Raw genomic sequence first — 27100 nt, 5'->3', positions numbered from 1 at the left:
TCAGATGGGCTCCCCAGGTGTGCAAATTGGCAAAGATGTTGGTGATTTGACCTCATATGGATACCAACCTAAGAACGGGCGGTTAACTGCCATTGCGTTGGTTCCTACTGATCAAGGTCTCGCAGGGAGCTACTTCGTATTTATCTACAATGGATCAGCCGCAACCAACTATCACTCCCCAACCAACCGTGCTTCTTTCCGTTCCTCAAAGGCCGGTCAGTACCTAGGTACCAACCCCATCGGTTTCATTTTTTTTTCTCGGTATCTGCATCACATGAACTAGCTCGCATCATCCTACCAAACCAAAATCGGCTACACAGTAGAACCATTGAAATCCCGGTCCAGGTCAAACCTTCTACTTCTCACAAAGATCCACAAAAACAAACTTGTTCAACTCCCATCCAGCCTTGTATCCAATTCCACTCCTTTCAAATTCCTTCATCAGATCGATTAGGCGCCCTCGGTTTGACTTGTCATCCATGCGGAAAGGCATCGGATCCCGCTCCATGAACTCCTGGATGATGTCCTGCGCAACCCTACCGTCCCTTCCCTTGATACGACAGAGTTCTCCCCTCAGCTGGAATTTATAGAACAAATTCAGTTGCCGCGTATGCAGGTAGTTGAGCGTATTAAGCCTCCACTGGTAGTCTTCCGCGTTGAGATTCATATCCTTGAGGTAAGACTCGTCAATGTACACCCATCTCGAGTCTCTGGGCTGCTTCCCGTTACGCCAACATGGCTTTGCCGGGTCCCGACATGGAGGGGGGCAGAGAGAGCACAAAGTTTCGAGTGCAAGAGTGTGGCCCGGAAACTTGCCATCCATTCATGTGTTAGCAAGTTTCAAGCAGAGGTTCACGCTGTCTAGGTAGGCAGACTCACCGAGGATGCCAGTGCCGAACTAGGTTTTGAAGCTAACGGCGTGGTAGAGGCAATTTGCCGAGGTTTTTTTCGCCATCCAAATCCCATCTTGTTCTCAAGGGCACGGTAACTTGGGTCTAGCGTCCAGGTGGGTTTGCGCTTCTCTGGTGTCGGTAAGAGGCTGCTTGACTTGTGCTGGGCAATACGGGTCGGCCCAGCGCTGTATTTATGAAGAAAGGTGCTGGTTAAATGCAAAGACACCGGATACTCCCAGGATAAGCGCCATGTTCATCTCTCGAATTCATCAGGTGCACCGGTATGATCTAGCTGTAGTCTTCAGCGCTTGAGTTGCTAGGTTATTAGGTCTGGGGTCAGTGATACAGTGCTGACCTGTCAGTATTTGCAAGGCGAGCGGGATGTTGGTAGAGCAATGCCTTCTGCTTTATTCTGGAATGGATGATGAGTTAAAGGGGAAAGGTCGGCTGATAGAAGCCATCGTATCTCTAGAATTGTGTTGGTTCGAGATGGTGTTGACCGGCGTGAACAAAGCCGGCTGGTTGGGACTGGAGTTGTCTCACCCGTCTGGTCTCTGTCTTCTCATGTTATCCTGATTTTTTTCACTTCTTGCAGGCAGGAACACGAGGAGCGTTGGGTAAACCATTAGCCACAAAGCGAGGGCGTTGAATAACCTCAACGTATTGAACACGCTGACTGCAGCTTGAGTGTCCCTACTGATCAAGCAACACAGTATGGCCATCCAAACAAGCCCTTGGATTTAAAGTCATTGGACGCGAGGTTCGGGTCATCGAACCGTTCAACTTCCATGGTATTCAATCACGGCTCAGCGGCATTGCTTCTGCTTTGCTATCTGCTTGAGACAATCTGACCAAGTTCCAGCTCAATTTAAGTTATTGCATTCAGCAAGACCGGCGCTACACAAAGCTACTCAGAGGAGTCCTTCAGAAAGGAACACCTAAGAACATGGGAAGAAGGGAAGAAAGAAACAGTGAAAAATGCAGTAAGGAAATGGAAACCACGCCACTGGTGTGAAAGACATTGTACCAGTTCTGGGTAAGGTAGAGGTAGGTAATCATGAAAACATATCATGGTCCCGGTTTTTCGCTCTTGGTCAACTCCTCCACTCGAGGGTCATCCTCCTTCACCGGCTCCAAAGTAGGATTTCCACCTGCTATGTCATCCATCAAGACCCCCAAATCAAGTGACCGTGGGCCAACCCAAACCTCAGACTTCGCTGTCATTGCGTGCTGCAAAATCACGCCTTGGGCCCAGGACTCGCCACCGGTACCTGCGCACAAACCGACCTTCACCTCAAATAGAGGTGGTCGATCGTTCTCGGCCCCCTTCTCGGCCGCCTTCTCGGCCCCCTTCTCGGCCGCCTTCTCGGCCCCCTTCTCGGCTTCCTTCCCGGCCAACTTCTCGGCTTCCTTCTTGCTAATGGGCTCGACTAGGTGTTTCCCCCAGCCATCACGATGTTCCACGAGGGCATCAGAGTAAATGTGCGCGTTTTCGATACGGAAGTCCTTGATCATTTGCTGGCACCCATGGTCGGCCTTAGTGGTTGTGCAAGTAACCATAATGCGCAAATTGTGAAGCTCGGGAACTGGACCCTGCTTATACGATCTATCAGCGCTGAGATGAGGAGATGGCGGAGTCATGACGAGCAACTTACCCTCGAAAGTTTGCATCCCATGATGTCTTGAATAAATGGTAGGGGAAAGGATGAGTTTGGATAATGTTTGTCGTCCTCTCGTGCTAGTGGAGATCGGCTTGTGTTTTCCCGCCGTCGAATTCGTCGTCTTGTGATGCTCAGGATGATAATTATGATGTGGAATACTAAGGTAAATCGTCGAGGACGTACCAAGTCAAGCATTATAAGCCAACTAGTGGGATATTAACCAACCTGCTCTCCGTGCCCGGTTTCGCCGTTTGAATTTTAGCGGGGGCATTGCTCCAACAGATCATTCGGCGGAGTGGTGCCGTTGTCGGTGAGGCTGGCGTGTACCAACAATGGACGACCGGCGAGTGACTACATATAATGTAGATGTTTTCCCTTGTTGCTGCCAAGTGACAAAGCACCCTATGGTATCGCTTAAGCGCTGACCTAACAGACTGTTGGGTGTAGCGAGGAATGAACAAAAAGAGTCGGACTTGATGAGTCGATTCCTGGCCTTTGACAGGTCGTCGGGCGTGCAGCCTGTTGGGAACCACATCTTTTTCGGAAAAACAGCAGGTGACTGTGGTCTTTGATGACAAAATCCCTGGTGAGTGTAACTGTCTGGTTGCTCAGACTCCCATGTTTGCAGGTTCGAGAACATGAGATAGTTTTAGGGCGAATTTCAGGTACAGGCACGTTGGGGGTAGTGGCATAGAGTTGCGTTACATATCTGCTTCCTCCATGCGGACCATGACAGCCATGTTGGATTTTCTGATACTTGCACACAAAAATGCCTTCTCTCATCAAAATCCGCCGTAGAGCCCAATTTCCTGTTATTCCGTTTAGATCCTTGAAAAAAACCTTCTGAACTGAAGTGAAAACCCAGAATAACCAAGTATGCCATTCATCCTCCGAGTTACCATACATGACTAGCGGTGCCTCACGTCCGGCGCAAGGCTCGCACAAGGGAAGCATCTCAGGGCCGAATCATACCTCTAAATCGAAATAAAAGAGATGTGTATCGGACTCATGTTTCCCGCGGGAGACTTTCGGGACTTTCATCTTCACTTCCTTGTACACCTTGAAAGGATTTAGATGGCCTGTCTCGCGCGCCTCGCCTGTTTCCATTGCCTTACGGACAATAACCTCGGCGGGAGCCAATCTTTTTCCTGGGAGGCAGAATCTACCCCGAAACTCAACTTTTCCCACACCTCCACATGATTCGCGGATGTAGCAAGTGTAGTTCCCCAACGCTTTTAGGCCCTCCTCTTCGCAAAGTGGGATGAAATCGACCATCTTGCACAAAAACACCTTTGGAAGCATCCAATCGCAAGGTTTCTCTGCGTTATTGTTCGCACAGGTGTTGCAGAGAATGCGTACGTATAGGGTGTAAGACAGCGTTCCATCGATCTTGGTGTCAGAAGGTTGATCAGGGGCATTCTACAGGTATGCTCAATGTTAGCGTACTTAGATAACAATGATTTGAGGGAGGTGACTTGCCTCCTCCACAGACGTTGAGTGACCGCAATCCATTGTGGCTTCGCAGCAAAAGTGCTATGTTGGATGGTCGAGATAAACTTTCGTTCAGAGCCTGTGACCCCACAGCTTGGAACCGGAGTTGTTCGTCAATGAAGTGTACTGGTTTGATCTCCACAAGTAGACCGATGAGAGCGCACCGGGTCATTATAACCAGGGGTAGCCAACAGACTGCTGTTCATAATTGCACTCCTAACTTGTTGCATCAGAAGAACGTCTTCGTTGGCAGTTTTAGCGCGTATATGTTGAAGGACGGGCGAGTGACTAGGTACCTTGTTAGTGATCAGGTGCTTGGAGATCGCCATATGCGTTTTTCTACTTTATTTCACGTTAGCACCGTATGGAAGATGTTTTGTCTCCTTGCTTTGCCTGGAGAACGGTTGGTACCGTATTGTTTAAGCGCTGACCTAACGGGTTGTTGGGTGTAGCGTTGAATCAAGAAAGAAAAATTGCTGCCTTGAGGCGGAGCACAAGGGGTGTGTGGCTCGTTGGATCTTGGTTTGCCTTGAGCTATAATGACAGCGGCACGCATAACTGATAACGACGACCCATAAAGTTTGACGCTGGATTGATCCCAAGTGATTGAGTCTCGAACCCGATAAGGAATGCCTTCCATGTAGAATTGTTTTCTCAATCATGCTTCTGTACCGGCCTTTCGCTTGTATCCTGGAGGGCCGGAATTGGTCGAGAGATCTAATCTGGAGCTCAAATGATCGATTTAACAGATAATGTCGTAGAAGCAAAAACAGCTACTGAACATAGATCAAAGTTGTCCATGGAAAGTTTATTGGTGGAGCCATCGTGGATGATATAGAAGATTGAATTGTTGGGAAGTTGGCAAGGACTGCTTGGCGTACTTGCACATGCAGCGCAAATACAGGATCGTACCTCCCCTTGAATTACGTTCCCGGACTCAACCGCCTGTGCAGTCTTGGCGGGAGGGTGCAAGTGGCTTTCTTTGATGTCCGGGTGTTGGGATCACGACAGTGACGGAGGTTCATGAGGAAGAAAAGGACGAATGCATTCCACTACGCACTATGATGAGCCTTGAGTAGGCCTAGCATGACGTTTTTCAGTGATGACCCATTGTGCGTTTACATGAACCGAGACGAGAATCCTTCCTAAGAAAAAAGAGGAAGAAAGAGAAAACCCCGAGATACACTCCACTGCTATCCTTCAACCTCCGCCTGTCCCGCCCTTGCGTCCAGCACAAAACATGGCCATACAAGTGCGCCTATCGCTAAACATACTTGAGAGTGAAGCGAATCAGACCCTCCGCAGTAGTATGGTCTTCGATGTCAAAGTCGACACCGAGTTCTAGCTGCTCAAGACCACCGACAAAAGACAAAAAATTCTTTTTATGAACGGGATCAGTGCCTCCCAAAAAGCCCGTGATGAAATTGAATAAACCTTCTCTCGACTTTCTCGCCTCACAAGAGTCCCAAAGCAGCTCAATTACTCTGTTCTCTTCTTTGACACTCTCGAGATACTTCTTCAAAGCCGTCCAACCTGCCGATTTCGGACCACCTTGCTGCGCCAAAGATTGTAGACTCCCTCTGTGAATAAGAGCAGTCAGGCCCTTCATCCATTTGGTATGTGGCAGTTCCCAATACTCGGTATTTGGTTGAGCCTTGTTACAGTGGGTGCACCGGGCTCGCACGAGTGCATTGTATAGGATTATCGCGGTTGTGGGATCCACGGAAGGTCTCTGGAATTGGAAAGCCGGATGTACTGGGATTTCAGGAATGAGTTCAGAGTTATCCACCACTTCGCGTTTGTTCCTCTGTAGGATCATTATTGTTAGCGAGGCCACCTTGGAGAATGTGACTGGAAAATGAATAACCTTTAATTTATGTAAGAAGGGCATTGTAGGTGGCTAGGTAAGGTAGTCTCGCTAGTGGTATCTTCGTAGACAAAATATGTCCTTTATCTCGGGTCTTGTTTCTCTTCGATTCTGAATCAGAACTGTGGGTGTATGGGATGACCGGATGAGTTGAAGCAAAACCGGTGAGAGCGCAGTGGCTCATTATAATCCCACAGGCGGTCGAACTCGCTGCTCGCCATGTTCGCATTCACTGCTCCAGCCGCGCTCATGTGAACTGCTCCAACATATTATTTTGGTGTGAGGTTGGTGTTGTTGGCAATATCGGCGCATACGGTTGACGATCATGTTGGTGATTGAAAAGTTGGGGAGCGCCAACGACATTTTTCTACTTGGTCTTTTGTAGCTTCGTGTAGTAGAGCGTTGGGCCAAACCAAGTCGTGAGAGGGACAAAGAAACCGTTCTTGGGTACTTCTGTGTACCTATGTAACCGCCCGGACTCGGTTCCGACTGGAAGCGGCAAATGGGTTTCTTTGATGTCTGGTACTTGGGACGGGAGTCGGGCCTCGAGCTGGGCTCGGAGATGCTGCCTCTGCCTACCCCTAGAGGTACACATCAGGCTTAGAGTTCGGTAATGAAGCTGTTCATTCGTTCCTTCACCACATTCTCCAAATCTCCCAAGTCAGTCGTAAATAGGTATCACAGAACTCGCTCGACCGTCCTTCAGTATATCATGGATTTCGCAAAGAGGGTGGGGGATAGGCGCTTCGTGCCCTCACGAGTAGCATCCTCAGGCCCCCTTGCTCAGATCCGCTCAGCTGGCAGATATTGCCTCTCACCATAACGCGAGGATCTTCTTCTGTCTGAACTTTGCTAAGAAATCCCACAAATGCTACTAGTTGCCACGAATCATAAGGGGCTGCTTCAATCTCCTGCTTCTATTTCCACTAGACCATCCCCTTGTACCATCATAACTTGATAGCTAGATCTTCGTCCTAAGCCCAGAAACCAAAAGAAAGAAGACATAGGAAAAAGGAAGAGAAGGGAGACCATAATCAAGATGAAAACAAGACATCGCGCTAGCTTCGTGAAGTGTAGATGTCCTAAAAGACACCCACATTGTTGACCGCAAGTAGCCATCGATCGTCAGCATCCTCAGCATCACCGGCATCATCTTCCTCCGGCCACAGAGTTGGATGAATGTTTTCCAATTTAAGCCCCTTCATTAGCTTAGAAATATCCCTTGATTGTGTTCCATCCTGCTGGGTTTCAACATTCTTGACAAAGTCGTCAAGGAGTGCCTTGGCAGGAGTGAAGTCGCCATCCTTCTTGTCGCACAAATCGATGCACAGTTCAACATATGGTTCAACTGGACTATCGGCGTTCTTGGCAAGGTGCGCGGCTAAGTATTTTCCCCAGCCATGACGATGTTTCTCGAGGTCCTTCTCGTAGATGTGCGCCTTGTGCTTGTCAACACCAAAGCGTCCCCAGGAACTTGTATATTTTTTACACGGGTCACTACATTTATGGCCGTTTCGACAACTAAGTGTGACCCACAAGTAGTGACGCTTTAGCTGTCAGCAGTGAACTTGTTAACAAAGTCGGGACATTTACAGTGAACAACTTACTTTCTGTGGTGTCGACGCACCGCACCCCATGATGTCTCTAGTTGGACGATGGTAGTCGCAAGGATGAGTGCTCTCGTGCTTATGGCCTCGCGTGTCAGAGGGAGTTGGCTCGTGATGTGTCTTGCCGGTCGAGTATCTTGCCGGTCGAGCTTTTAGTCCTGGTGATTCTCGAAGCTGTGAAGTTGACCTTGATGCGAACCCGGTGAGGGCATATCAGGTCCGTTATAAACTAACCAGCTGATAACTGCACTGCTCGCCATGCCCCTCCCCATTGTTCCAATTCCGTGGAAGGCTCCAACGAACTGGTCAAATTAGGGGTGCCGTTGTTGCTGATGCCGGCGCATAGGTACGGATATTGAAAGAGGGCGAGTAACTGCTCGTCAGACTGCTCACTGATTCTGAGTGCATGGTTTCAGCCGTCCTGCGTTCTGTCGTGAGGATAGCGTTGTTGGTGACTTCGGTACATGTCGATACTGAAAGACGGGTGTGCAATCGCCATCGCGTTGGTTGTGTGTTGGTACTCGAAACCGAGCAAAGCGCTAACTATATTTTTCTACTTCTCCTCCGCTCTCTTTTATGGGGGTGTTATATAACATGGCGTTGGCGAGGACAGTAGCGGATGGTGGGAAAGGTGAGGTCGCGAGACGGACGAAGGAACCCTCTTCGAGTAAGCGCCCGGACTCGTGGTTCTGACAGCGACTAGAAACGGTACCTGGCTTTCTTTGACGCGGTGGTACTCAACCGTTAAATATGTGCCGATGCGGTCACTTGAGCCGCATCTAATTGAACTACCGATGACAGGGGCTAAGATCTGTCAGATAAAGATCTGACGTAGGGGGCTGCCGTTGACCGAGATTCGGAGAGTTCGCATACATGATGGTTGACATGATACACGCCGAAGCTATGAGACAAGGTCAGTCACTAACGTTTTCATTGTCCATTGAAAGAATTTGGGGCGATGATGGAACTTTCCAAAGCGGTTGGCGGGTAGTTGGTTGTTGGTGTGCTTGTGGTTGGTGGTTTGCGGTCCATTTTTGGCACACCCCCTTTCCAGTCCTATCGATCTATACACGGTAAGACAGTCCCAACACGTAGCCCACGATGCTCCTACTGTAGTCGAATAGTCTGGGCACCGCTATATCGCTTGATTTGGGGCCAGTGGTTCGTGTTCAAGGGTGATGCGAGCTGGGCCTGGAAGAAGAGGTATATGTATCGCTATCATTTGTAAACATTATAAGCCATTGCCTGATTTCGCTCGGGATTGGCGACTGAACGGACGCCCCAATTCCATCCTTCTAGAGCATGATACGCTCGTATATTAATGCTCATATCCTTCTTTTATCATGGTTGTTGAATGTGTTCCCCATATTCCTCATTCACGTCCCGATCCGCAGCTTAATGGTTGGTTTGTGGAACCGAATGGGAGACTCCTGTGGACCGAGCTCCATATCCTCGAAGATATCCTCTCGTGGGGGCAGGATTTGTCCATCGGTCATCCCAGGTAGTTCCTGCTTCTCATCCGTCTCGTCTCCTTGTTTAGTGCAGGTCTCCGTCAGGGACGTCAGGAAAGACAAAAGAGCCTCTGCCGTTACTTCGTCTGACTTCGCCGTGTCAACGCTTTTGGGCAAGATTTCGTGAGTGTCGACCTCCTCATCTACTTCTGTGCTCGCATCCTCATGGACCAACTCCTAGTTGTTGTTCGATTGTACGCTCTCCTAGTCGTCCTCGGGAGGAAGCTCATCGTCGATATAGCGTACGAGAGTGACGCGCATCTCGGTCGTATCGTTGCCCCTGAGCACGTCGCTGATGAAGTGGGTCTCGACTTGCATTTGTACCATTTCGAGAGCGCCTCGTAGTACACCGCAGAGGATATTCGAGAACCAGAGCTGTTCTTGAGCCCGGCCGTCATCGGGAAGTTCGACAAAGTCGGCGAGAGGGTTTTCGTCGAAAACGAGGGAGAATTGCTTGTTGTCGCTCGTCCAGTTTGTGATTGTCGGGGTGACGTTGAGGAATATCTTGAATCCGACCTGTGGCACGTAGTGTTAGCGATAGGCAATGTGATCTTGACAACAGTGAGGACTTGCCTTAGCGATCATCTCTGCGGTTTCACGAAAGTTGGAGCACCGGCGCATCGTGTTAGACTTGGCCAGGTAGTCCTCGATCAGACGGAGACCAATGTTATATCCCATCTTATCCAGCTGCTTGTTGACTTCGGCATAGTCATTCTCGAAGTCCTTGCATATCTGCGCAACTATGGTTCCGTACGTGAGGACGACTAGTTCGGCGTTAACTTTTTCGATCCTCGTCCTGCCTGGCAGTTAGCACTGCGAGGGCATCTTGTTGCCGAGGGGTCAGGGGCGATCATACTTCCAGATCCTGTGGAGTAACAACCAGCCGTTAGCAAACAAGAACAAAGACGTCTACTGTACCCTGACTTACTCTTCCCCTAGACGGGATGCTTTGCTTGCTGACATTGTGAACGCTGGGGGTTAGAAGCTCGGGGAGCCTCTATAGGACTAGATCGTTCTCATAAAACAATACGAGTCAAGTGGGGGTAATCGGTAGGCAGATCCGTCCGTTGGAAGAGTTGGTAACGAAAGACAAAATGATGAGCGATGATGTTGTTTTGAGGCGGTGGGATTGTGCCGCGAGATGGAAGACGGGATGGAACTTGGGGACCTCGATGGAAGCTGGAGTGGAAGCCGCGGGCGACTGCCCCGCTGACAGTGATCTGGCTGCGCCGGGGCAGGCACCACAGGCACTGGAGCTTTGGGCAATCGCAAGGGTTCGACAGCGGGAGCTGGGGCCCCACCCATCATCGTAGATCCACCCGTTCAGCCTTCTAGCCTGATCAGGCTTAGCCTTACAGCGGCTCCAGGTGTCGCAGCAGGGAACTGACGTGAAGTCAAAATCCCCAACTCGCGACGGAGAGCGGGCAATCAAAAATCCACTTGACGTATCGCCAACTCCAATTGCTCCTCTGACATCAACTTGTCTGTCATAACCATTCCGACTATTGTACGACACCCTCGAATACCATACTTCCGACCCGTCAGCCATGTCCGCCGAAAAGAGACCTGCTTCCGATGACCCCAGCAGGGGTCAGCTCGTCAAGAGACCCAACCTGGGCTCGAGTCGCGCCCTCACGAGGACCAGCGCGACTGGTGACAGCGGTGCCCTTATTCAGACAGCTCCCCGTACGAGCAGCCTCCAGGCTCCGGTAATGGAGCTGTCCGGCCACTCGGGCGAGATCTTTGCGGCCAAGTTCGACCCTACTGGCAACCTCATAGCTTCCGGTTCCATGGACCGGTCGATTAGTACGTCCAACTTACATCAGCTCTGGCCATTGACAGTTGGGTACAGCTACTAACAACGGCCTTACTACAGTGCTCTGGAGAACCTACGGCGACTGCGAAAACTACGGCATCCTCAACGGCCACAAGGGTGCCATCCTCGACCTCCAATGGTCGCGCGACTCCGAGATCCTCTTCTCCGCCTCCGCCGACATGCACCTCGCCAGCTGGGACCTCACATCAGGCACAAGGATACGGCGCTACGTCGGACACGAAGAAATCGTCAACTCGCTCGATATCTCCAGACGCGGCGAGGACCTACTCATCAGCGGTAGCGACGACGGGACGATTGGCATCTGGGACCCGCGAACCAAGAACGCCGCCGACTACATCGAGACCGACTTCCCCATAACTGCCGTGGCCATCTCGGAGGCCGGTAACGAGATCTACTCCGGAGGAATCGACAACGATATCAAGGTGTGGGACGTGAGGAAGAAGGCGGTCGTATACTCGATGATCGGACACCAAGATACTGTCACCACATTGCGAGTGTCGCCGGATTCGCAACAACTTCTCTCGTACGCCATGGATTCGACAGCGAGGACATGGGATATCAGGCCGTTTGCTCCTGCGGATAGGCACATTCGCACGTTTGATGGCGCGCCGCTTGGTATGGAGCAGAACCTCATCAAGGGAAGCTGGGATAAGGATGGCAAGAAGATCGCCGTGGGTGCTGGTGATGGTACCGTGGTTATCTGGGGTAGTGACACTGGCAAGCTTTTGTACAAGCTGCCGGGTCACAAGGGAACGGTCAATGTGGCGGAGTTTTCTCCGGGCACTGACCCTCTCAGTAAGTTCATTGTTGTCTGGTTATCATTTGCAGTCACTAACCTGGTTATAGTTCTTTCTGCGTCGTCCGATAGGACCATGCTGCTCGGCGAGCTGAAGTGAGGAACGAACATGTGCATGGGGGTTTCAGCGAGCTCACAAGGCTCTCCACAGCGAGCAGTTACGGCCAAGGTTCAGCCGTGCCCCTAGGAATTCTATCATCCGGGCAGTCCAAGGCAACAATCAGCGTATGCTGTAAAAGTGCGCAAGTCATGGCCCAAAACTGTCTGCTGGCAGGGTATATCGGACTGAGCCGGGTAACTGGAGGGGAAGAGTCTGTATTTGGATAAGGGTACGACGCTGGTGGTTCAGCGCACCCGGTAATGTCACAAAAGGAACAGGTCGACGGACGCATGGCGTAAGGTGTTATTTACAAGGTGCATTCATTCACAACTAGATACCCAGCCTGAATGGAACTCGAAGAATCAAGACTTGAGCCGGTGGGTATAAAGCATTGCTCATCAAAGAGTCCTTTTTCGTGGGAGACAACAGAGGGCCGAATCACCTGGCAATGTGAGATTGTCGCCATCGTTGACATTAATCAACCCGAGGGGCGGCGAGGTCTACGGGAGCGCAAGTACTACACTTTTTGATCACAACCAATGCCGCCATCTACATCCTCTCATCAACTTCCCTCGGTTCACCGCGCCGATACCAACCCATATATAAACCCAACTACTAGAACCACCCATCTTCCATCGCCCATGTTTTAGCCCCCAAGGCTCTCAGTCTGCCCATCAACCAATCTGAAACGGCCCTTGGCAATCCCCATGATGCGCCTGAAACGCCTCACAGCCCTGACGGTCGGGCCCAAGCTTGGCCTCATGGAGGCTTCTCAGCCAATCATTTGCCGCTCCGCTTACCCCTTTCTGACGCTTTCAGGGGTTCTTCATTGGATGGTCTTGGCTTACAGAGGTTGAGAGAAGTCGAGAAGTCGCAACAAATCATTTTGAGGAGAGGGGAGGGATGTCAAACTGGTGGGTGTGAATGGCAGCTGCAGATGTACGCTGTAAGGTACCGTTTCTGCTGTTGTGATGCACATGCAGCACCATTTTATCACGATTCTTGACAGAACTTCAACTTCCAATGAACGCTCTCAACACGCTTCCCGAATACTTGGTTGGTTTATACGTCTTCTTCAGCTCGACCTGTCGTACAACCCAAGCCAACCCTTGAGGTCCAGTCCAGGGACTCGGAAACTGATACAAAGCTTATTGTCCCTCGAGACCATCCGTCCGTCGACCATCCCGTCAACCATGGTTCCATGAGGCCCTGGGAATGGTCCATGCAAGGGGAAGGCGTCACATCCGCTTCCACTTTTTACCCTACTGCTTTGCCTCTCTTGTCCTCCTCCTCCTAAAAAGCTTTCACTCAACAGTTGATTCGATCAGCGCGATCGCCCTCTTCTTCTTGTGCCTTTTTATATGTTCCTTACCCCTGCATGAGCTGGCCCGTCACCTTTCCGTTTCGTCATACCCAAAAGCCTGTCATCCATAGGCCGTTAAGCACAGCCTTGTAATCGGTTCTGTGATCCGTCCCACACCCACATGGGAATGGGGCCCACGAGTGTCGTTGTTTCTATCCCTCGTGAAACAAAGCACATGGTTCGCTGTCGAAGATTGTCCGGATTTGGATTTGGGTCTTAGTGTGTTTACCACGTCAACTGTCCGGTCGTCGACATCCGCCCACTCTCTTCCTCTCTTGTGTTTTTTCCCGAGTCACTTCCTTGACGTTGTGCAACCCACACCACCCAGTCATCGGGCTGGTCACACAAAGCTGTCAACCTAGCTGGCTAGGATAGGAGCTTTCACAGCTGTCACACACCACACACTCTTTTTAGTCCAGCTATACCCCATACCCCAGGTTCCCGTACCGTCACCTCCCTCACGGGCCGCCTTCTTTGCTCGTTTCAACTTTTCTCTACCTACTCTCTGCTCTCCTTTCATTCTTCCTCCATTCTCTTCCTACCTTACTCACGTCGCCTTCGTGCTTCGAAAAAAAAAAAAAGTGCAGTGTTGCTATTCACTCCCTTGGTAGCACCGAAATCAATCACCAAGCTTACTGCCTTACCTTACCTTATCATTCCCTTCATCTTTCGAATCTGGAATTCGAAAAGAGACCTTTGGCAACATCCACTTCTTCATTGGAATTTTGGATATCCGTGCGACGACGACGAAGCGACAAAGAGAGACGAAATACAGGCCTGGAGCCGGAGATTTTTTGTTTAAGTGATACCCAGAGAGATAGGCGGAGAGTTTTGTTTAGACAACGACGATACGAGGTTACGGACCACACGAACAGACACGATTACAGCATGAACCGGGAGTAACGCGCACGATCCTTACCTTACCTATCTTACCTACTTGACGAACCAGCTCAGGCCAGCTAGAGCCCAACTCATCAGCACTCACCCGTTCATTCACCATCGCGACAACTTTAACCGCGCCACACTCACCACTTACCTTACCCAATCCACTGAGATCCAAAATGGACCGCTTCAACTTCCTCCCTCAAGGTCTCCGGCGGAACAACCCTGCCGACAGCGCCGCCAACGCCGCGGCTGCTTCCACAGCCCCAACAGGCACAACCGACCACCCCCAAACTCAACCGCAACCAGCCCCCCTCCCAGCAGTCTACAACCGAAACCAAAACCCCTACACCTACTCCGACTCCGTCTCCTCTTTATCCTCTGACGACGAGTATGAGAACGAAGATCTCTACGAAGACGAAGTTTACTCCGTTTCTTCACGGTCCTCTCGTGATTCCGTTGCTCCGAGGAGTAGGCAACAGCAGCGAGGGGGACAACCAAATTATCCGTCTAGCAGCACTCTCAACCGCTCCCACGATAACATGGGAAACAGCATGGGAAACAACAACCAAGACGACCTCTACTGCGACCTCGAAGCCCAACTAGGCATCCACCCCGCCCTTCGCATCCCACCCGGTCCCGGTCCCGGTCCCGGAGTTGGGCCAGGAGCAGGAAACGGTGTCCCAGCTAACTTCCCCCCACCACCTCCCATCCCCCAAGAAGAAATGACTGAGGTTGAACGCCGCTCCTCCTCGCGCTTCTTTCTTCCTAGGATGTCCTTCCGCTTTTTAGGGGGCGGTAGGCCTCGGCCGGCCAGCAGTCATTACTCCGGTGATGGTCTGCCTCCTGCTACGGAGGTTAACTTCCCTGTATCCCCCAAGTCACCGGCCTTTAGGATTGGTGAGCAGCAGTTGCCGAGTACGCGGTTGCATGTCCCTGGTGTGGAGAGGACTTGGAGTAGGGGGAGTAATGGGCCGCCTACGAGGGATGGATCTTCCCAAGGAAGGGGGAACGGGAGGACGGTGCGAGTAACTGAGCCCAGGAGGACAGCTACGAGACGGCATCGGAGTGAGAGGGATGGGGAGCGTAGTGAGCGTCGTAGGGAGGGTAGTGGCAGGTCGAGGTCCGGTCGTTCTGGCTCGGGAGCTGGGACTGGATCGGGTTCTGGTTCGAGACATGCCGCCTCTGGTCATCGGAGTCGGAGTCATCGCTCGAGGAGAGATCCCGGCCGGTCGACGACGACAGGGGGACATAGGGATGCGCGTGATGAGGAGAGGAGGCGGAGGAGGAAAAAGAAGAGTAGTAGCTCGAGACGGCAGGAAGGTTCCGGATCGGGATCGGGATCGCATTCGAGGTCGGCGACGACGACCACCTCCGGCGGAGGAGGGTCCTCGGAACGGAGGAGGAAAAGAGCACCCCCGCCGAAACACTTCCTCTTCTGCTTCCCGTGGGTGAAGTCGCGGACGAAGCGGATGCTTATTCTGCGGTCTTTTGTTTCGGGGATGTTTCTGGCTTGTTTGCTCATCGTCTGTAAGTTCCTCTTTCTCTCCCCTCTCCCTTACCATTTGATGTTTGAGTCCAACCATGCTAACAATTTCCAGACCTCGCCCTCGCCGTCACCCACACCGTCGACGGCAGCGAATTCACCATCGCCATGATCCTCGTCGTCGTCTTGGGAGCCATCGTCTTCTGCCACAGTGTCGTCCGCCTCATAATGCTGGCATTCAAAGGCGGACGCAGCAAGCGCGGAGACTTGGAAAGTGGTCAGGCCCATCACGGACTGGATATCCATGCGCCCGCAGGGCCATACGCCATCCCACCTACACCGATCCGCGTCGTGTTGGCGCGTGATGAGGAGGCTGCTGGCATTCCAAGTGATGCGGCTGTGTCGAAACCGCCCGAGTATGGACAGTGGCGGGAGTCTGTGGTGAGTTTGGCTCCTTTTTCGTTCGTTCTGTTTTCCAAACAGATTGCTGACATTTTCCAAAATTTCCAGAGAGTCGATCCCAACCGCATCTACTGGATGCGCAACGAGGCAGTCACTCCCGCGCTTCCAAACGAGGAGCAAGCCGGTTCGGAGGGCGCCCGGTCCAGGGCTGGCAGCAGAGACGGCCCAGCTACAAACCCGGGAACCCTCCGCCGGCCTCCGTCGTACAGCTCCGATGATGGTGTTAGCTATGTGGTTGAGGCGCAACCGCGATCCATCGCACCGGCCACTGATGTACCACCGACCGGCGGCAGGGCTGGAAGGCGGTTGGCATGAGGAAACATGTAAAAACAAAAGATTCGGATTAGGGTTGGATATGTGATTTAGGCAAGTGTTGGCGTTGTATGAGAAACGATTACATGCTCCAACGAGTTCCAGGTCATTCATGGAGGTGTTGGTGAAGCCTCGACTTGGTAAACATGTCCATCGCAAACCGCGAGTGCTCACGATGTTGATAGAAGTCTGTGATTGGTTGCTTCCGCTTGCTCGGTCGTATTATGTAAGCTGGCCGTACACTTGTCGCGGCAACAATACCCCAAAGGCATGGTGGTGGTTGCCTCAGGCGCTGCTTTGCGAGTCATTTCCCACTTGGTAGGACTTCCCATATGCCTCCCCCATCGAATTCCGTAGGAAGGATCCCGTAGTATCTTTGGCGGATTCATTACCAATCGCCCTGTGACCGCGGCGCCCTGCATGTCGGTTACACAGCTGAGCTTAATATCACAGACAAGACTGACAGGGATGGTTTCCCCAGCTGTCCAGGACCTGCAGCGGGGGGTGGTCGTACGGGGACGGAATGGTGGCCCATGTGAATGTTTGCGAGTAAAGAGTAAATATGACACTGCCGTGGGTAAGATGCTGTGCCTATCTTGAGAGGGCTCACTGCTGATTTTGTCCAAATATTTCCCAGGGCTCTAGCGGAAAAGGGAAGCTTCCGTGTCAGATGTCGCAATGGGCGCGTGGGTGCCATATGATGAGACGGAGTGATGGGGCTTGGCATGTTCCTGCGATTGTGCCGTACGTACCAGAAAGAGGGGGGTCTAGCGAACAGAGGCAGAAGGAACGATGTGGGGGTGAGCGGACGAGTGCGTGCGGGCAGAGTGGAGCTTGCCAAGAACTCATCGAGTTTTTTTAGCGTGTGGTTTATCTGACTGTTTCGTCGTCTGGAACGGAAAGAGCATGATTACCCGTGATGATGATGATGGTGCTTGGGGGACGTGCTTGTGAATTTGGTTGTGATGGCAGTCATGGCTGAGAGTTTCTCTCTCTCGATACTCAACTCATCATCTGAAGAGACAGCAAAAAGAGTTGGACGGGACAGGACAGGATATAGGAAATTACTGAGCATTAAGCTGAAAGATAAAAGCAAGTAAGTGGAAAGCGATAGGTAGAGCGTCAGGTCCACTCATCTCTCCGAGTCGTCAACCACAGTTATTTTAGTCATCATGAACAAGCCCACACCCACGGGCACTTGGGGGGGTGGGTAACGGGGGGCATCGGAAACGACCGTACATACTCCACTTTTATTTATGAAAAAGTACCGGCCGTACCCGTTGTGTAATTACCGTAATTTACAGACATATGACCAACATATAACTAATATATGTTCGATTCATAAGATATTCACACGCGGGGGCCTCTCACCGGCCCCCTGCACCCCCGGAGCTAACCCTAACCCTAACTAACCCTAACTAACCCTGACTAACCCTAAACTAACCCTAACACTAACCTCTAAATCCGCGCGCGAAATGAAGATTTCGGTAATTTACGGTCTGTCCAGAAAAGGTACTAAAAGCTACCTGTCACGTGATAAGACCCTCTTTTTGTGATGCCCCCCGTGACAGTACCCGCACTGGGGCAGTCCCACGGGGAAACCGTGGCTGAAAGTGAGAGACGCCTTCCCCAAAGCACAAGGCAAGGGGCCCGGGGTACCTCATTGATACTTTGCCTCTAACCACTAGTCTGGTTGAGACCCATGTTTAAGGTAACGTTGGGGGAGGGAGGCGGGGGAGCAACAGAGGTTCCTTTCAAGTCTCTTTCAGTGCGGCCTTTCCATGCTCAGTCGGGCTGGTGCTGGCCAAGAAGCGCAGACGCACTGGAGAGGCTCCAGTCCTGATCCAGCAGCAGCGGGCGGCCGTGGCCCAGTCGTCCAAGTCGTCCTACTTGTTCCGTGCTTTCCGCCCCTCTTTCTCTTTCTTTTTCCTCCAGCATCGCTCCTTGAAATAACATCACCAGCACAGGGTACGCTCGCTCCCGGTTCTTCTCTTGGTTCTTTTTGGTGTTGAAGTTGTGTCGCAGGTTGTCAGAGAGTCTCCGAGTTCTTGTTTGGGTAGCTGTCTTCTTTTATCAAAGGTCAGTCATCTCTCTTCTATCCTGTCACGGCGCGTTGCGATGCCTTCAAGTTGCCTTGCCGCCATCCTCGAGTCCTTGTGGTGCCCGCCCTCCCTTGTGGTACTGCCCGTCAAGCGCGTTGACGACGACGACGACATCAACAAGAAAACAAAGACGAAATCAAGCCGATCAACATACGCAAACAACCAGCTTTGCCCTCGCTCTGGTTGTTGTCGCAAATCATGCAAGCACCTATGCATACCAAAACGACGGTCCAACCCCACTTTACCGCGCATTATCGCATCATCGGCTAGCACCTTTGTATCGAGCATGACTGCGCCTTGAGGGTTGAACGTCTGCGTTGCCGTTATACGCCACCACAACCACAGTCCGGCATGGGAATATACCTAAATCAAAGTCACGCAAGGCTCTGCTTTGGATCGCCCCAAGTACGCCCCAAGTAGCTGTTATGGTTACCTCGGCTGTCGGTGGCTTCAGTTCAGCGCATCCAACCATCCGGGCGGGCGTCGAATCGGCAACTGTACCGTAACGGGCAGCGGTGCGACCTACACACAACCATCTGCGTGCACTGATCAGCGCCGGGTCGGACTTGAACCCTTCCTCCTGCGAGACCTATGTACAACGATAAGGGCTGGGCGCGGGGCAGAGAAACTGGGCCAAAAGGCTACCTGTCGAGATGCTGCCAGAGCACTATTTCAACGGGAGTCAGATCTTTTCTAACATGACAACTTCACAGACCCTTTATATATACATCAACCATCACCATGTCTTCTCTCTCTCGTCGCGCGTGCTACAAGTGTGGTGAGCTTGGCCACCACGCTGAGGCCTGCTCTTCTCCCCACAGACTCTGCTACAACTGTAAGTTATAGACTTCTGGGCTCTTCCCGTCCCGCCTTCTGAACACGTACTAACACTACTGTGACACAGGCAAGCAGCCCAGTACGCACATTTCTCCGCCCCTGATTGGTAGCCCTATATCGTGATTCTCTAACCTCCCACCGACAGACCACGAGTCCAGCGAATGCCCTCTTCCTCGCAGCACCGAGGCCAAGCAGTGCTACCACTGCCAGGGTCTCGGCCACGTCCAGGCTGACTGCCCTACTCTCCGCATTAGCGGTGCGGGTTCTACCAGCCGCTGCTACAACTGCGGCCAGCCCGGCCACTACATGGTACGAAGCTCTTGATCTCTGGTGATCCATCGTATGGCCCTCTGACCTTGTTTTCTTCCCACAGCGCGCCTGCCCCAACCCTCCCACTGGCATCCCCCGCGGTGCTCCCGTTGGCCGCGGCGGCTTCGGCGGTTTCGGCCGTGGTGGCTTCGCTGGCGGTGCTCGCCCCGCTACCTGCTACAAGTGCGGTGGCCCTAACCACTTTGCCCGCGACTGCCAGGCTCAGGCCATGAAGTGCTACGCCTGCGGCAAGCTCGGTCACATCTCCCGCGATTGCACCGCTCCCAACGGCGGTCCTCTCAACACTGCCGGCAAGACCTGCTACCAGTGCAGCGAGACCGGCCACATCTCGCGTGACTGCCCCAACAAGCCCCACACCAACGGCGAGATTAAGCAGGACGACCTGAACGCTGGCCACGGTGGCCCGGGTCTCGCTGCTGCCCCCGTTCCCCCCGTTGCCCCTGTTGCTTAGGCAGCCGAACAGACCAACGGTGACGGCGGAGCTCACACCAGCGGTGACAGCAGCCCTCACACCAACGGTGACGGCCATGTTGCAGCGAACGGGTTCTCGCACTAGCCATCATCATTACCAACTTGTTTTATTCCTTTCTTAATACGCTTATGTATGCCTTTACGAACGAATGCAGCGGTCAAAATCTCGGCGTCCACGGTTCTCGATATATACACCATCGGCTTCATGCTCTTTCAGCACAGAGACACGACGGCACGGAAAACAAAACTTTCAAAAATGGAACGTTTCCTCCACTTTTATGTCAGCTCACGTAGGCACTTCACGGCACGGTTTTTAACCTCTCACTTGGACACAACTTCATGATACCCCGAAATTGACGAAGCGGTGTGGGTCGACAAGATCAGGCCACTGCGGAGGATGATCTCGTCGTCAGTAGGTTGTTGGAAGGTGGCCCATGTTTGGAGGGGCGAGGGCTGGCTCGTTCGAGGTCCTGTTGGTGGAAACGGCCAGCTCGGAGAAATTCAAAAAGAGAGAGCAGAGCTTGAGGATGGAAGGCAGCAGGTTTAAAAGCAAAAGCCCGATGTGTGTGTGTTATCTTGGGTTACTCATGGGCTTAGGCGAAGAGATGTCAAATCTATACGTATCAAACTTCTTGGCGCTGATATTGTGTGTGTGTGTGTGTCGTGTGTGATGATGAGGGCGCAGAAGGTCGAAGCGTTTGCTGAAGAGGAGAAATTATGGGTAGCCGAGAAGCATAAGAGGATTGGGTTTGACATGCGTTCGATATGTCGATTACAATGCTGCTGCTGTCTTTCGAGGCGTGGTCGGTTGTCGTAGGTGGTGTGCAATTAGAGAAACAAGTCACGTCTCATGCCCTTAGGGAGGCGGAAGTAGGCGTTAAATACAACAAGATGTTAAAGTAACAAGAAAACCTCAGTTGAAACACGTCGGTAAGACCAGAGCGTAGTTGACGGATTCGAGGACAACTTACTCGCGGTTGATTATCTTGATGTCTATTCACCTTGGTATTCTGCATCTTATAACCTCGCAGGATGAGAATGATGGGCAACAAAGCAGGAACAAAACTATTGGGCATGAGTGGATGAATTGGATACTCGTAGCTTGATGGTATCAGAAACGGGCCCATACTTGCTCGTCGTCTATCGTAGTAGCACAACACCAGCTCTCCTAGCAAGGAGAGTTTAGGAAAAAAAAAAAAAGGAAACAAAGCAGGAGAGGAGAAAGAAAGAGGCCGTCGTCCATCAGTCGCTATTTACAAGGAGCTCAAATGCAAAAATGTTAAAAAAAAATAAAAAAAAAGAGAAGTTGCTTGTTGAATGCCCCCACGCGGGATTGAACCGCGGACCTCATCATATCGCAGATTGGAATACGAGTGATGCGCTCTACCACTGAGCTATACGGGCTTCGTTATTTACAGTGTTTGAAACACGTAACTAAGTACCCCACCCCAGTCAATTGTCTGCTCAATCACCATAAACGGAGCATCCGGTAGGCAACGGGAAGTCAATCAACCTCACTTTCACAAGCGAACAACTCACAACTTTCCAATATCTGTTCTTCTGCGCTTCGCACCCTCACTTCATACTACCTTCACACCACACGCCGCATCTACCGATTCCGTTTCAGCTGCAATTTCTTCACACAGAATGAAATGGCATGCACAACCGGCCGGTCCTGTTGAGGTGAATGATTTATGTTGCTTGCTCAAAGCCTCACCCGCCCGCCCGCTGGGCCCTCCCTAGCAGCGAGTCGCGGCATCGTTACTTTACTTGCTCTTTCCCGTATGGAAGGAAGGATCAAATGCACCTAGCAGCGGAAAGTGTCGGTTGCAGTGGTGATTTGTGGACTTCAAGTGGAGGCTCGGCTCAAATGGAAGGAACGCTTTTTTAAATCTCAAGGGACTTAGTTGGTTCCCGTTCCTCTCCCTGTTTTTTTGAAGCGCAGCCCGTTCTTCTTCATCATCGATCCATTCTCTTTCTCTCTCACTGATTTGTTTCACCAGTCGTTTCTCTCATTCTGCCTGTTCCACCTTTGCTTCTTCCCCACCAACAAACATATTAACATGAGCAGGAACTCTGAGTCGATCTGGTTAAGTCTTTCTCTCTCTCTCTTATTCCTGCTTTCGCGCCCTGCGACAGGATTATGCCGGAGCCGCCGTGGGCGAAGCGGATGCGGAAGTCGCCGACTGCGTTGCCGATGTAGTAGGGTACGGAGCCGAGGTGGGCGAGGAGGGGTTTTAAGGAGGGCTGGACGAGGTAGGTGTCGTCGTCGACGAGGAGGTACCACTTCTTGTTCGGGAACTTGGAGTAGGCGAGTCCGGAGATGGACTGGTGGGAGGGGCGTAATTCGAGATGTGCTTGCTGTTGTTGTTGATGGATATACATCTCTGGGGGTTCGTTGGCGCGCTTACCTCTCGGCTTCCGACTGCCCATGAAGAAGGCAAGCCTACCTAGCAACAACGACGGAAGTGAGGGGAGTAGGTGGTAATATCCTCTTGACACAAAACACTGGCACATCCAAGGGGGGGAAGGATCAAGAGCGTCCCTACGGCATCGCGAGTTCCTCATTCTCAATAACTCCGTCCGTTTCCCATCACTAACTGTGTCCTTGCCAGATATACAAAGGTTGAACAATCAAATTCTTCCTGCTGGATTTCCAAGCAATGCTCGTGGTCTCATTCAGGGGTGGCCAGTGTCAAGACAGATGGCAAGAGAGATTGCTCATGTGGTAGTCCTTCCTTCTTTCCTCATCTCGCACAAGGGCGGCTTCCATGTTATCTCTCGAGCTTGCTTCGTGGTTCTTCTTTCGGGTTCGCGCACTCAAGTCGAGTACTTAAAGTCTGCCAATACCCTCCGTCTCAACGATCGGCTCCCTCTGGACAACCGTCAACACGTCTTATTATCATCAACTGCCTACCTAGAGCTACCAGTACCACATCTTGCTTACAGTCTCTTCATTTTCTCCGGCAGTGATAGCCAATATCAGTTTCACAACGACCCAAGTATTTCACCGGCACTGGCAGCGCTCAAGCGTCGGGCTTTGTCATCTCATCAACTCTTTCCCACGAGACACAGTGCCATCCCAAATAGACCAGCGGCAGACACGACTGGACGACAGACACATCGACCGGACGACAGACCACCCAGATTCAATCTATGGACGAGACCCTTCGCCCGCCCCAATCCCCGACCCCGCGCAAGCCATGCGTCTGGCTCGGAGAGACAAGGACCGCCGGCGCAAAAGAGGAGGAGAGGAGGAGCAGAAGAACGAAATCGAGGAGGAAGGAAAGGAGGATGAGAAGGAGAGAAGGAAGAAGGAGAAGAAGGACAGCAAGAAGAAGAGAAGAGAAGAGAAGACGAGGCTGAGGGAGAAAGAAAGAGAAGAAGCAACAGCAACAACAACAACAGCAACAACAACAACAGCAACAACAACAACAACAACAACAACAACAACAACAACAACAACAACAACAACAACAACAACAACAACAACAACAACAACAACAACAACAACAACAACAACAACAACAACAACAACAACAACAACAGCAGAACCAACAGTAAAGAGGCCGGCGGCATGGAAGCATCAATTCAGCATAATGATTGTGTTCGTCTTGGTGGCTTTTATTGTTTTGTTGCTGCGGAAATATTCTCTTATCTGAGCGCATGTTTCCTCGCGGGGGTGGGCTTTTTTGGAAGAAGAATGAAGATGCAGCGTTAAAAACAACAGAGGAGTAGCGAGGCATGATTACGTTATCATGCACACGACGCCGTTCTCCTCCACCCCGACATTGAATATTCCGGCCCGCCCCGCCAACGCGAGACTCCCCGAATACTCGCACGCTCTCCCCGAAGGCGAAGTTAGGCTGGCCGTGGCGGTAGTAGAAGATGAAGGTCTTCCTGCTCCCCGTGGCAGTCTAAGGCGAGCTCTTCAAAGTTGGTTTACTCACGTGTCTTGGTCCAAAGAGGATCCTTGTGGGCTGGTAGCGATCACAAAGAGGTTGTGGCTGTGGTTTGTGTGGGTGTGGGGGGTGGTGAGTGGTGCGTGGAGGAATTGGGTTGGGAGGTGGTAGGCGTGGTGAGGAAGACACTGCGATGTTGGCGTTTGTTACTGGTCATACTGTGTTTTGAGATGGGGTTGTCTCGCCTTTTCTTGGTGGTTGTGGTTGGCGAAGGGTTGACTTTGGGGGAGGAGGATGACAATTTGGTTATTTGGCTTTGGAGGTTTGGTTCAAGTTATTTTCATATGCTCTTGGTTGAGGTATGCTTCTAACTTTAAGGGATATTCTGGGGTTGTGGAGAAGACATCCTTCACTATCAGCGGATAGGCAGCATCAATGCCATATAGCGTTTTAGTCCTTTTGGCAACTCAATGTTCGAGGTCAGTTCAATCAACCAGGGCTGCCTTATCTCGTCTAATACCACAGGTAGGTATGTAACCCATCCTGAAAATCAATATCTCCCCCTCCCACTACTCATAAAACCCGATCAATCTTCAACGTTCCCCCCTTCCCATCCAGACTCCCCTCCTCCGCACTCAGCCTAACCTTCACATTCCTACTCTCCCTCTTCTTCGCCTCCAAACTCCTCAAATCCTCAAACCGTTCCCTCGCGTCCCCATCCAAGCCATGGAACAACATCGCCAACGCGCTCGTCTTCCACAAGCTCGCCCCGCTTCTTTTCGTCTCCCAAGCCGCCAATCCCAAGAAAAACGCCGCGAGGATCACGGCAGTCACAGGCAGCGCCACAAACCCCCACCGCACGGAAACAAAGGTTTCGTAGCTCAAAGAGGTGCCGTTGATGGGCACGGCGGTCAGTGTCCTAAATGTCGAAGTCAAAGAGACGGCGAGGTCGGACATGAGCATCTCGAGTCCCTTTGGCGCAGCAGGAGAGGAAGGAGAGGAAGAGGAAGGGGAGGAGGGATATTCGTAGTAGTTCCAGTAAAAGGCTTGGACGATGTCGGTGTCGAAGAAAGTTTCTCCCGAGGAGATGCCGACTGTTAGGTTTACTACTACGTTTCCGCTGGTATTGGGAAGGTCGGAGATGGTCTGGTTGATGTAAGTGGGATTACGGGAGGCCGTGCCGTTGGCGAATAAACGGGAAAACCAGGATTGCATGGCTAAGATCGATTCCATGGACATGGAGTAGAGGAGGGAGGAGTTGGTGGGGGATTGGATGGTTAGAGGGTCTAGGCTGTTGATGCTGCTGGAGAGGGAGGACAGAGAGGGGACGGTGTCGTTGGTTATTGGTGAGGATAAGTGGGATTCGTGGAGGAAGCCGTTGGTGATGTTGGAGGCCAAAGTTTGGAGGCAGACGGTTAAAGTACATTGTGTTGCCCAGGGGGAGAGCACGCCGGGACCGGTGGCGTTGGTCTCGGTGCCCATGAAGATTAATTTCATTATGGTGCTGTAGGTGGCGTCGCCTGTGGAAGAGCCGGGGAAGAGAGAGGTCATGCCGAAGACCTCGGCTGAGGAGTTCAGTTTGGCGGCGCCGGAGGGGAGCTTCCAGCCGCAGTCATCTGTGTTGGTTATGCCAGGGGGGCAGTACCGCGTCATGTACTCGGACATGTCGACGCACTTGTGACAGACGCCCAGCGTCTCGATGGGCGGGAACGTGCAGTTGCCTGTGGAACATTGGAACGGCAAACCCATCCAGGGCCGGCCGTCCTCGGCGAACAAGCCTTTGTACACGGCCGCCTTGATGGGCAGGATGGGAACGAAGGCTTGGCTGAGTGATTCCTTGCCGTGCAGCGCGAGGCCGTACGTTTCGGTGCGGTAGTTAACTGCCCCGGACGGGGTCTCGACCATTCGCGTGGGAAAAGTGGCGATCTGCTGAGCAAAAGGGCTGAGAAACAGCGCGATGACCATCACCACGGCACCAAAACTACCCGCGAACCCGCCCCGCGCGCGGAAGAGCATGTTGACGGCCCCAAAGGCGCCGCGGCTCGCGTCGTCGTAGAGCTCCATGTCGCTTAGCGGGGCCCGGCCTTGCTTGAAGCGAATCCATTTGAGCTGTCCCAGCCCGCCTGATAGCGGGACGCTCATGCTGGCTGTGGCGACGGTGGCTAGGATGGCGATGACGGCGTTCAGAGTGATCCAGTGCGGCCAGGAGGGTAGCGGTTGGCCGTCGTAGGTGGCTAGGACGGCGATGATGGAGGCGACGGCGCCTAGGGCGACGAACATGCTGATGGTTTCGTAGGTCCAGGTGCCGTTTTTGGAGAAGATGGCTGAGAGTTTGCCGTCGGATTTTCCGGAGGAGCTTGTGCTCATGGCAAATTGCCGGTTGGCATCATGATTTCGTTGTTTCTCCCAGGAGGCTGGGGAGGCGGACATGGGAGAGACGGAGAAGGTTGTTGGTTGTTTGGGGGGGAACATGAAGCCTTCTTGGGTGAGGTATTGGCCTTCGAGTGGTACTTGTTGGATCTGAGGGTTTTGATAGTCGCCATTGCTATACTGGTAGTCATAATATTGCTGCTGGTCGGCGTATAGAGGCTGTTGGGCCGGGTGTATTTGGTCTGGTTGTTGAGGAACGGCGCCAGCGTTGGCATGTAGGTCGTTGGTGTTGACATATTGGAAGGGCTGGTTATTGTTGAAATCTCCTGCTTGAGGCTCTATGGCCGCTGTGAGAGGAGTCGTGCTGTCTGCGCTTATTACGCGCTCATGGCGAACTGGTTGATACGCCATGGTTTCGGAGTGTTGTTGTTAAGAGGAGGAGGAGGAGAGGTGAAGAGGCACAACACTTGGCAACCTCTCGTGGGACAAGACTCCCAATATCAAACAAACGTTGCCTATGGAAGGTATAGGCTGAACCGAATAGTATCAAGTAACAGAAGAAAGAGAAACATTCTCTCAAGAGAACGTTGGGGGACGGCAGACCAGACCATGGTTTTGTATCCCATCCGCCCCCAAGTGATGGTGAACAGGCACCAAAGAAAAAGAAATTCTGCATCTTGGCAAGTGGTGTCTTGTAACGTCGATATGGCTTCACTCTTTTCGTCCCTTTGCTGTCACCCACCCCTCCACCAGTAGGCCACCAGTCGAAGGACTCAAAGGGACGTTGTCGCTCGGAAGGGAAGGTTGATATCCCGTTACG

The 27100-nt window shown here is 52.1% G+C and overlaps 6 protein-coding genes and 1 non-coding gene across 7 annotated transcripts; 2 read left to right on the top strand and 5 right to left on the bottom strand.

Moving 5' to 3' along the window:
• Nucleotides 1-1785: 1785 nt before the first annotated feature.
• On the bottom strand, nt 1786-2680 carry B0H65DRAFT_572324 (uncharacterized protein; the record flags this gene model as incomplete). The annotated part of the gene is made up of 2 exons (XM_062830506.1): nt 1786-2486; nt 2549-2680. Coding segments are annotated over 2 exons (657 nt in total), but the record flags the coding sequence as incomplete, so codon positions are not given.
• Nucleotides 2681-9234: 6554 nt separating this feature from the next.
• Nucleotides 9235-9993, bottom strand: B0H65DRAFT_508334 (NO signaling/Golgi transport ligand-binding domain-containing protein; the record flags this gene model as incomplete). The annotated part of the gene is made up of 3 exons (XM_062828212.1): nt 9235-9546; nt 9604-9826; nt 9959-9993. 3 exons carry the CDS (start codon nt 9991-9993, stop codon nt 9235-9237), a joined length of 570 nt encoding a protein of 189 aa, XP_062683520.1.
• Nucleotides 9994-10396: 403 nt separating this feature from the next.
• B0H65DRAFT_175781 (WD40-repeat-containing domain protein) lies at nt 10397-11792 on the top strand. The gene is made up of 2 exons (XM_062821439.1): nt 10397-10836; nt 10907-11792. Exons 1-2 carry the CDS (start codon nt 10578-10580, stop codon nt 11761-11763), a joined length of 1116 nt encoding a protein of 371 aa, XP_062683519.1. The 5' UTR covers nt 10397-10577; the 3' UTR covers nt 11764-11792.
• Nucleotides 11793-13917: 2125 nt separating this feature from the next.
• B0H65DRAFT_175762 (uncharacterized protein) lies at nt 13918-16483 on the top strand. The gene is made up of 3 exons (XM_062821438.1): nt 13918-15538; nt 15610-15935; nt 16005-16483. The coding sequence occupies exons 1-3, from the start codon at nt 14188-14190 to the stop codon at nt 16269-16271; spliced, it is 1944 nt and encodes a 647-aa protein (XP_062683518.1). The 5' UTR covers nt 13918-14187; the 3' UTR covers nt 16272-16483.
• A 4843-nt stretch (nt 16484-21326) lies between these two features.
• B0H65DRAFT_t180 lies at nt 21327-21412 on the bottom strand. The gene has a single exon. It is a non-coding gene; the product is annotated as a tRNA-Thr (tRNA).
• Nucleotides 21413-21908: 496 nt separating this feature from the next.
• Nucleotides 21909-22866, bottom strand: B0H65DRAFT_175646 (uncharacterized protein). The gene has a single exon (XM_062821437.1). The coding sequence runs from the start codon at nt 22574-22576 to the stop codon at nt 22067-22069; it is 510 nt and encodes a 169-aa protein (XP_062683517.1). The 5' UTR covers nt 22577-22866; the 3' UTR covers nt 21909-22066.
• Nucleotides 22867-24251: 1385 nt separating this feature from the next.
• Nucleotides 24252-26841, bottom strand: B0H65DRAFT_175644 (uncharacterized protein). Its single transcript, XM_062821436.1, has one exon. It carries the CDS (start codon nt 26689-26691, stop codon nt 24484-24486), a length of 2208 nt encoding a protein of 735 aa, XP_062683516.1. The 5' UTR covers nt 26692-26841; the 3' UTR covers nt 24252-24483.
• Nucleotides 26842-27100: the final 259 nt, after the last annotated feature.

Source organism: Neurospora tetraspora, assembly GCF_033439725.1.
Source record: "Neurospora tetraspora strain CBS 560.94 chromosome Unknown B0H65scaffold_3, whole genome shotgun sequence".
Taxonomy (NCBI): domain Eukaryota; kingdom Fungi; phylum Ascomycota; class Sordariomycetes; order Sordariales; family Sordariaceae; genus Neurospora; species Neurospora tetraspora.
This window is presented reverse-complemented; position numbering and strand designations above follow the sequence as displayed.

Excerpts from the sequence above, each read along its gene's own strand:
- B0H65DRAFT_175781 (XM_062821439.1), top strand. The coding sequence starts at position 10,578 with ATGTCCGCCGAAAAGAGACCTGCTTCCGATGACCCCAGCAGGGGTCAG. Across the intron at positions 10,837-10,906 it reads TTCCATGGACCGGTCGATTA|TGCTCTGGAGAACCTACGGC; the intron begins GTACGTCCAACT and ends GCCTTACTACAG.
- B0H65DRAFT_175762 (XM_062821438.1), top strand. The coding sequence starts at position 14,188 with ATGGACCGCTTCAACTTCCTCCCTCAAGGTCTCCGGCGGAACAACCCT. Across the intron at positions 15,539-15,609 it reads GGCTTGTTTGCTCATCGTCT|ACCTCGCCCTCGCCGTCACC; the intron begins GTAAGTTCCTCT and ends AACAATTTCCAG. Across the intron at positions 15,936-16,004 it reads GACAGTGGCGGGAGTCTGTG|AGAGTCGATCCCAACCGCAT; the intron begins GTGAGTTTGGCT and ends CAAAATTTCCAG.
- B0H65DRAFT_175646 (XM_062821437.1), bottom strand. The coding sequence starts at position 22,576 with ATGAGGAACTCGCGATGCCGTAGGGACGCTCTTGATCCTTCCCCCCCT.
- B0H65DRAFT_175644 (XM_062821436.1), bottom strand. The coding sequence starts at position 26,691 with ATGGCGTATCAACCAGTTCGCCATGAGCGCGTAATAAGCGCAGACAGC.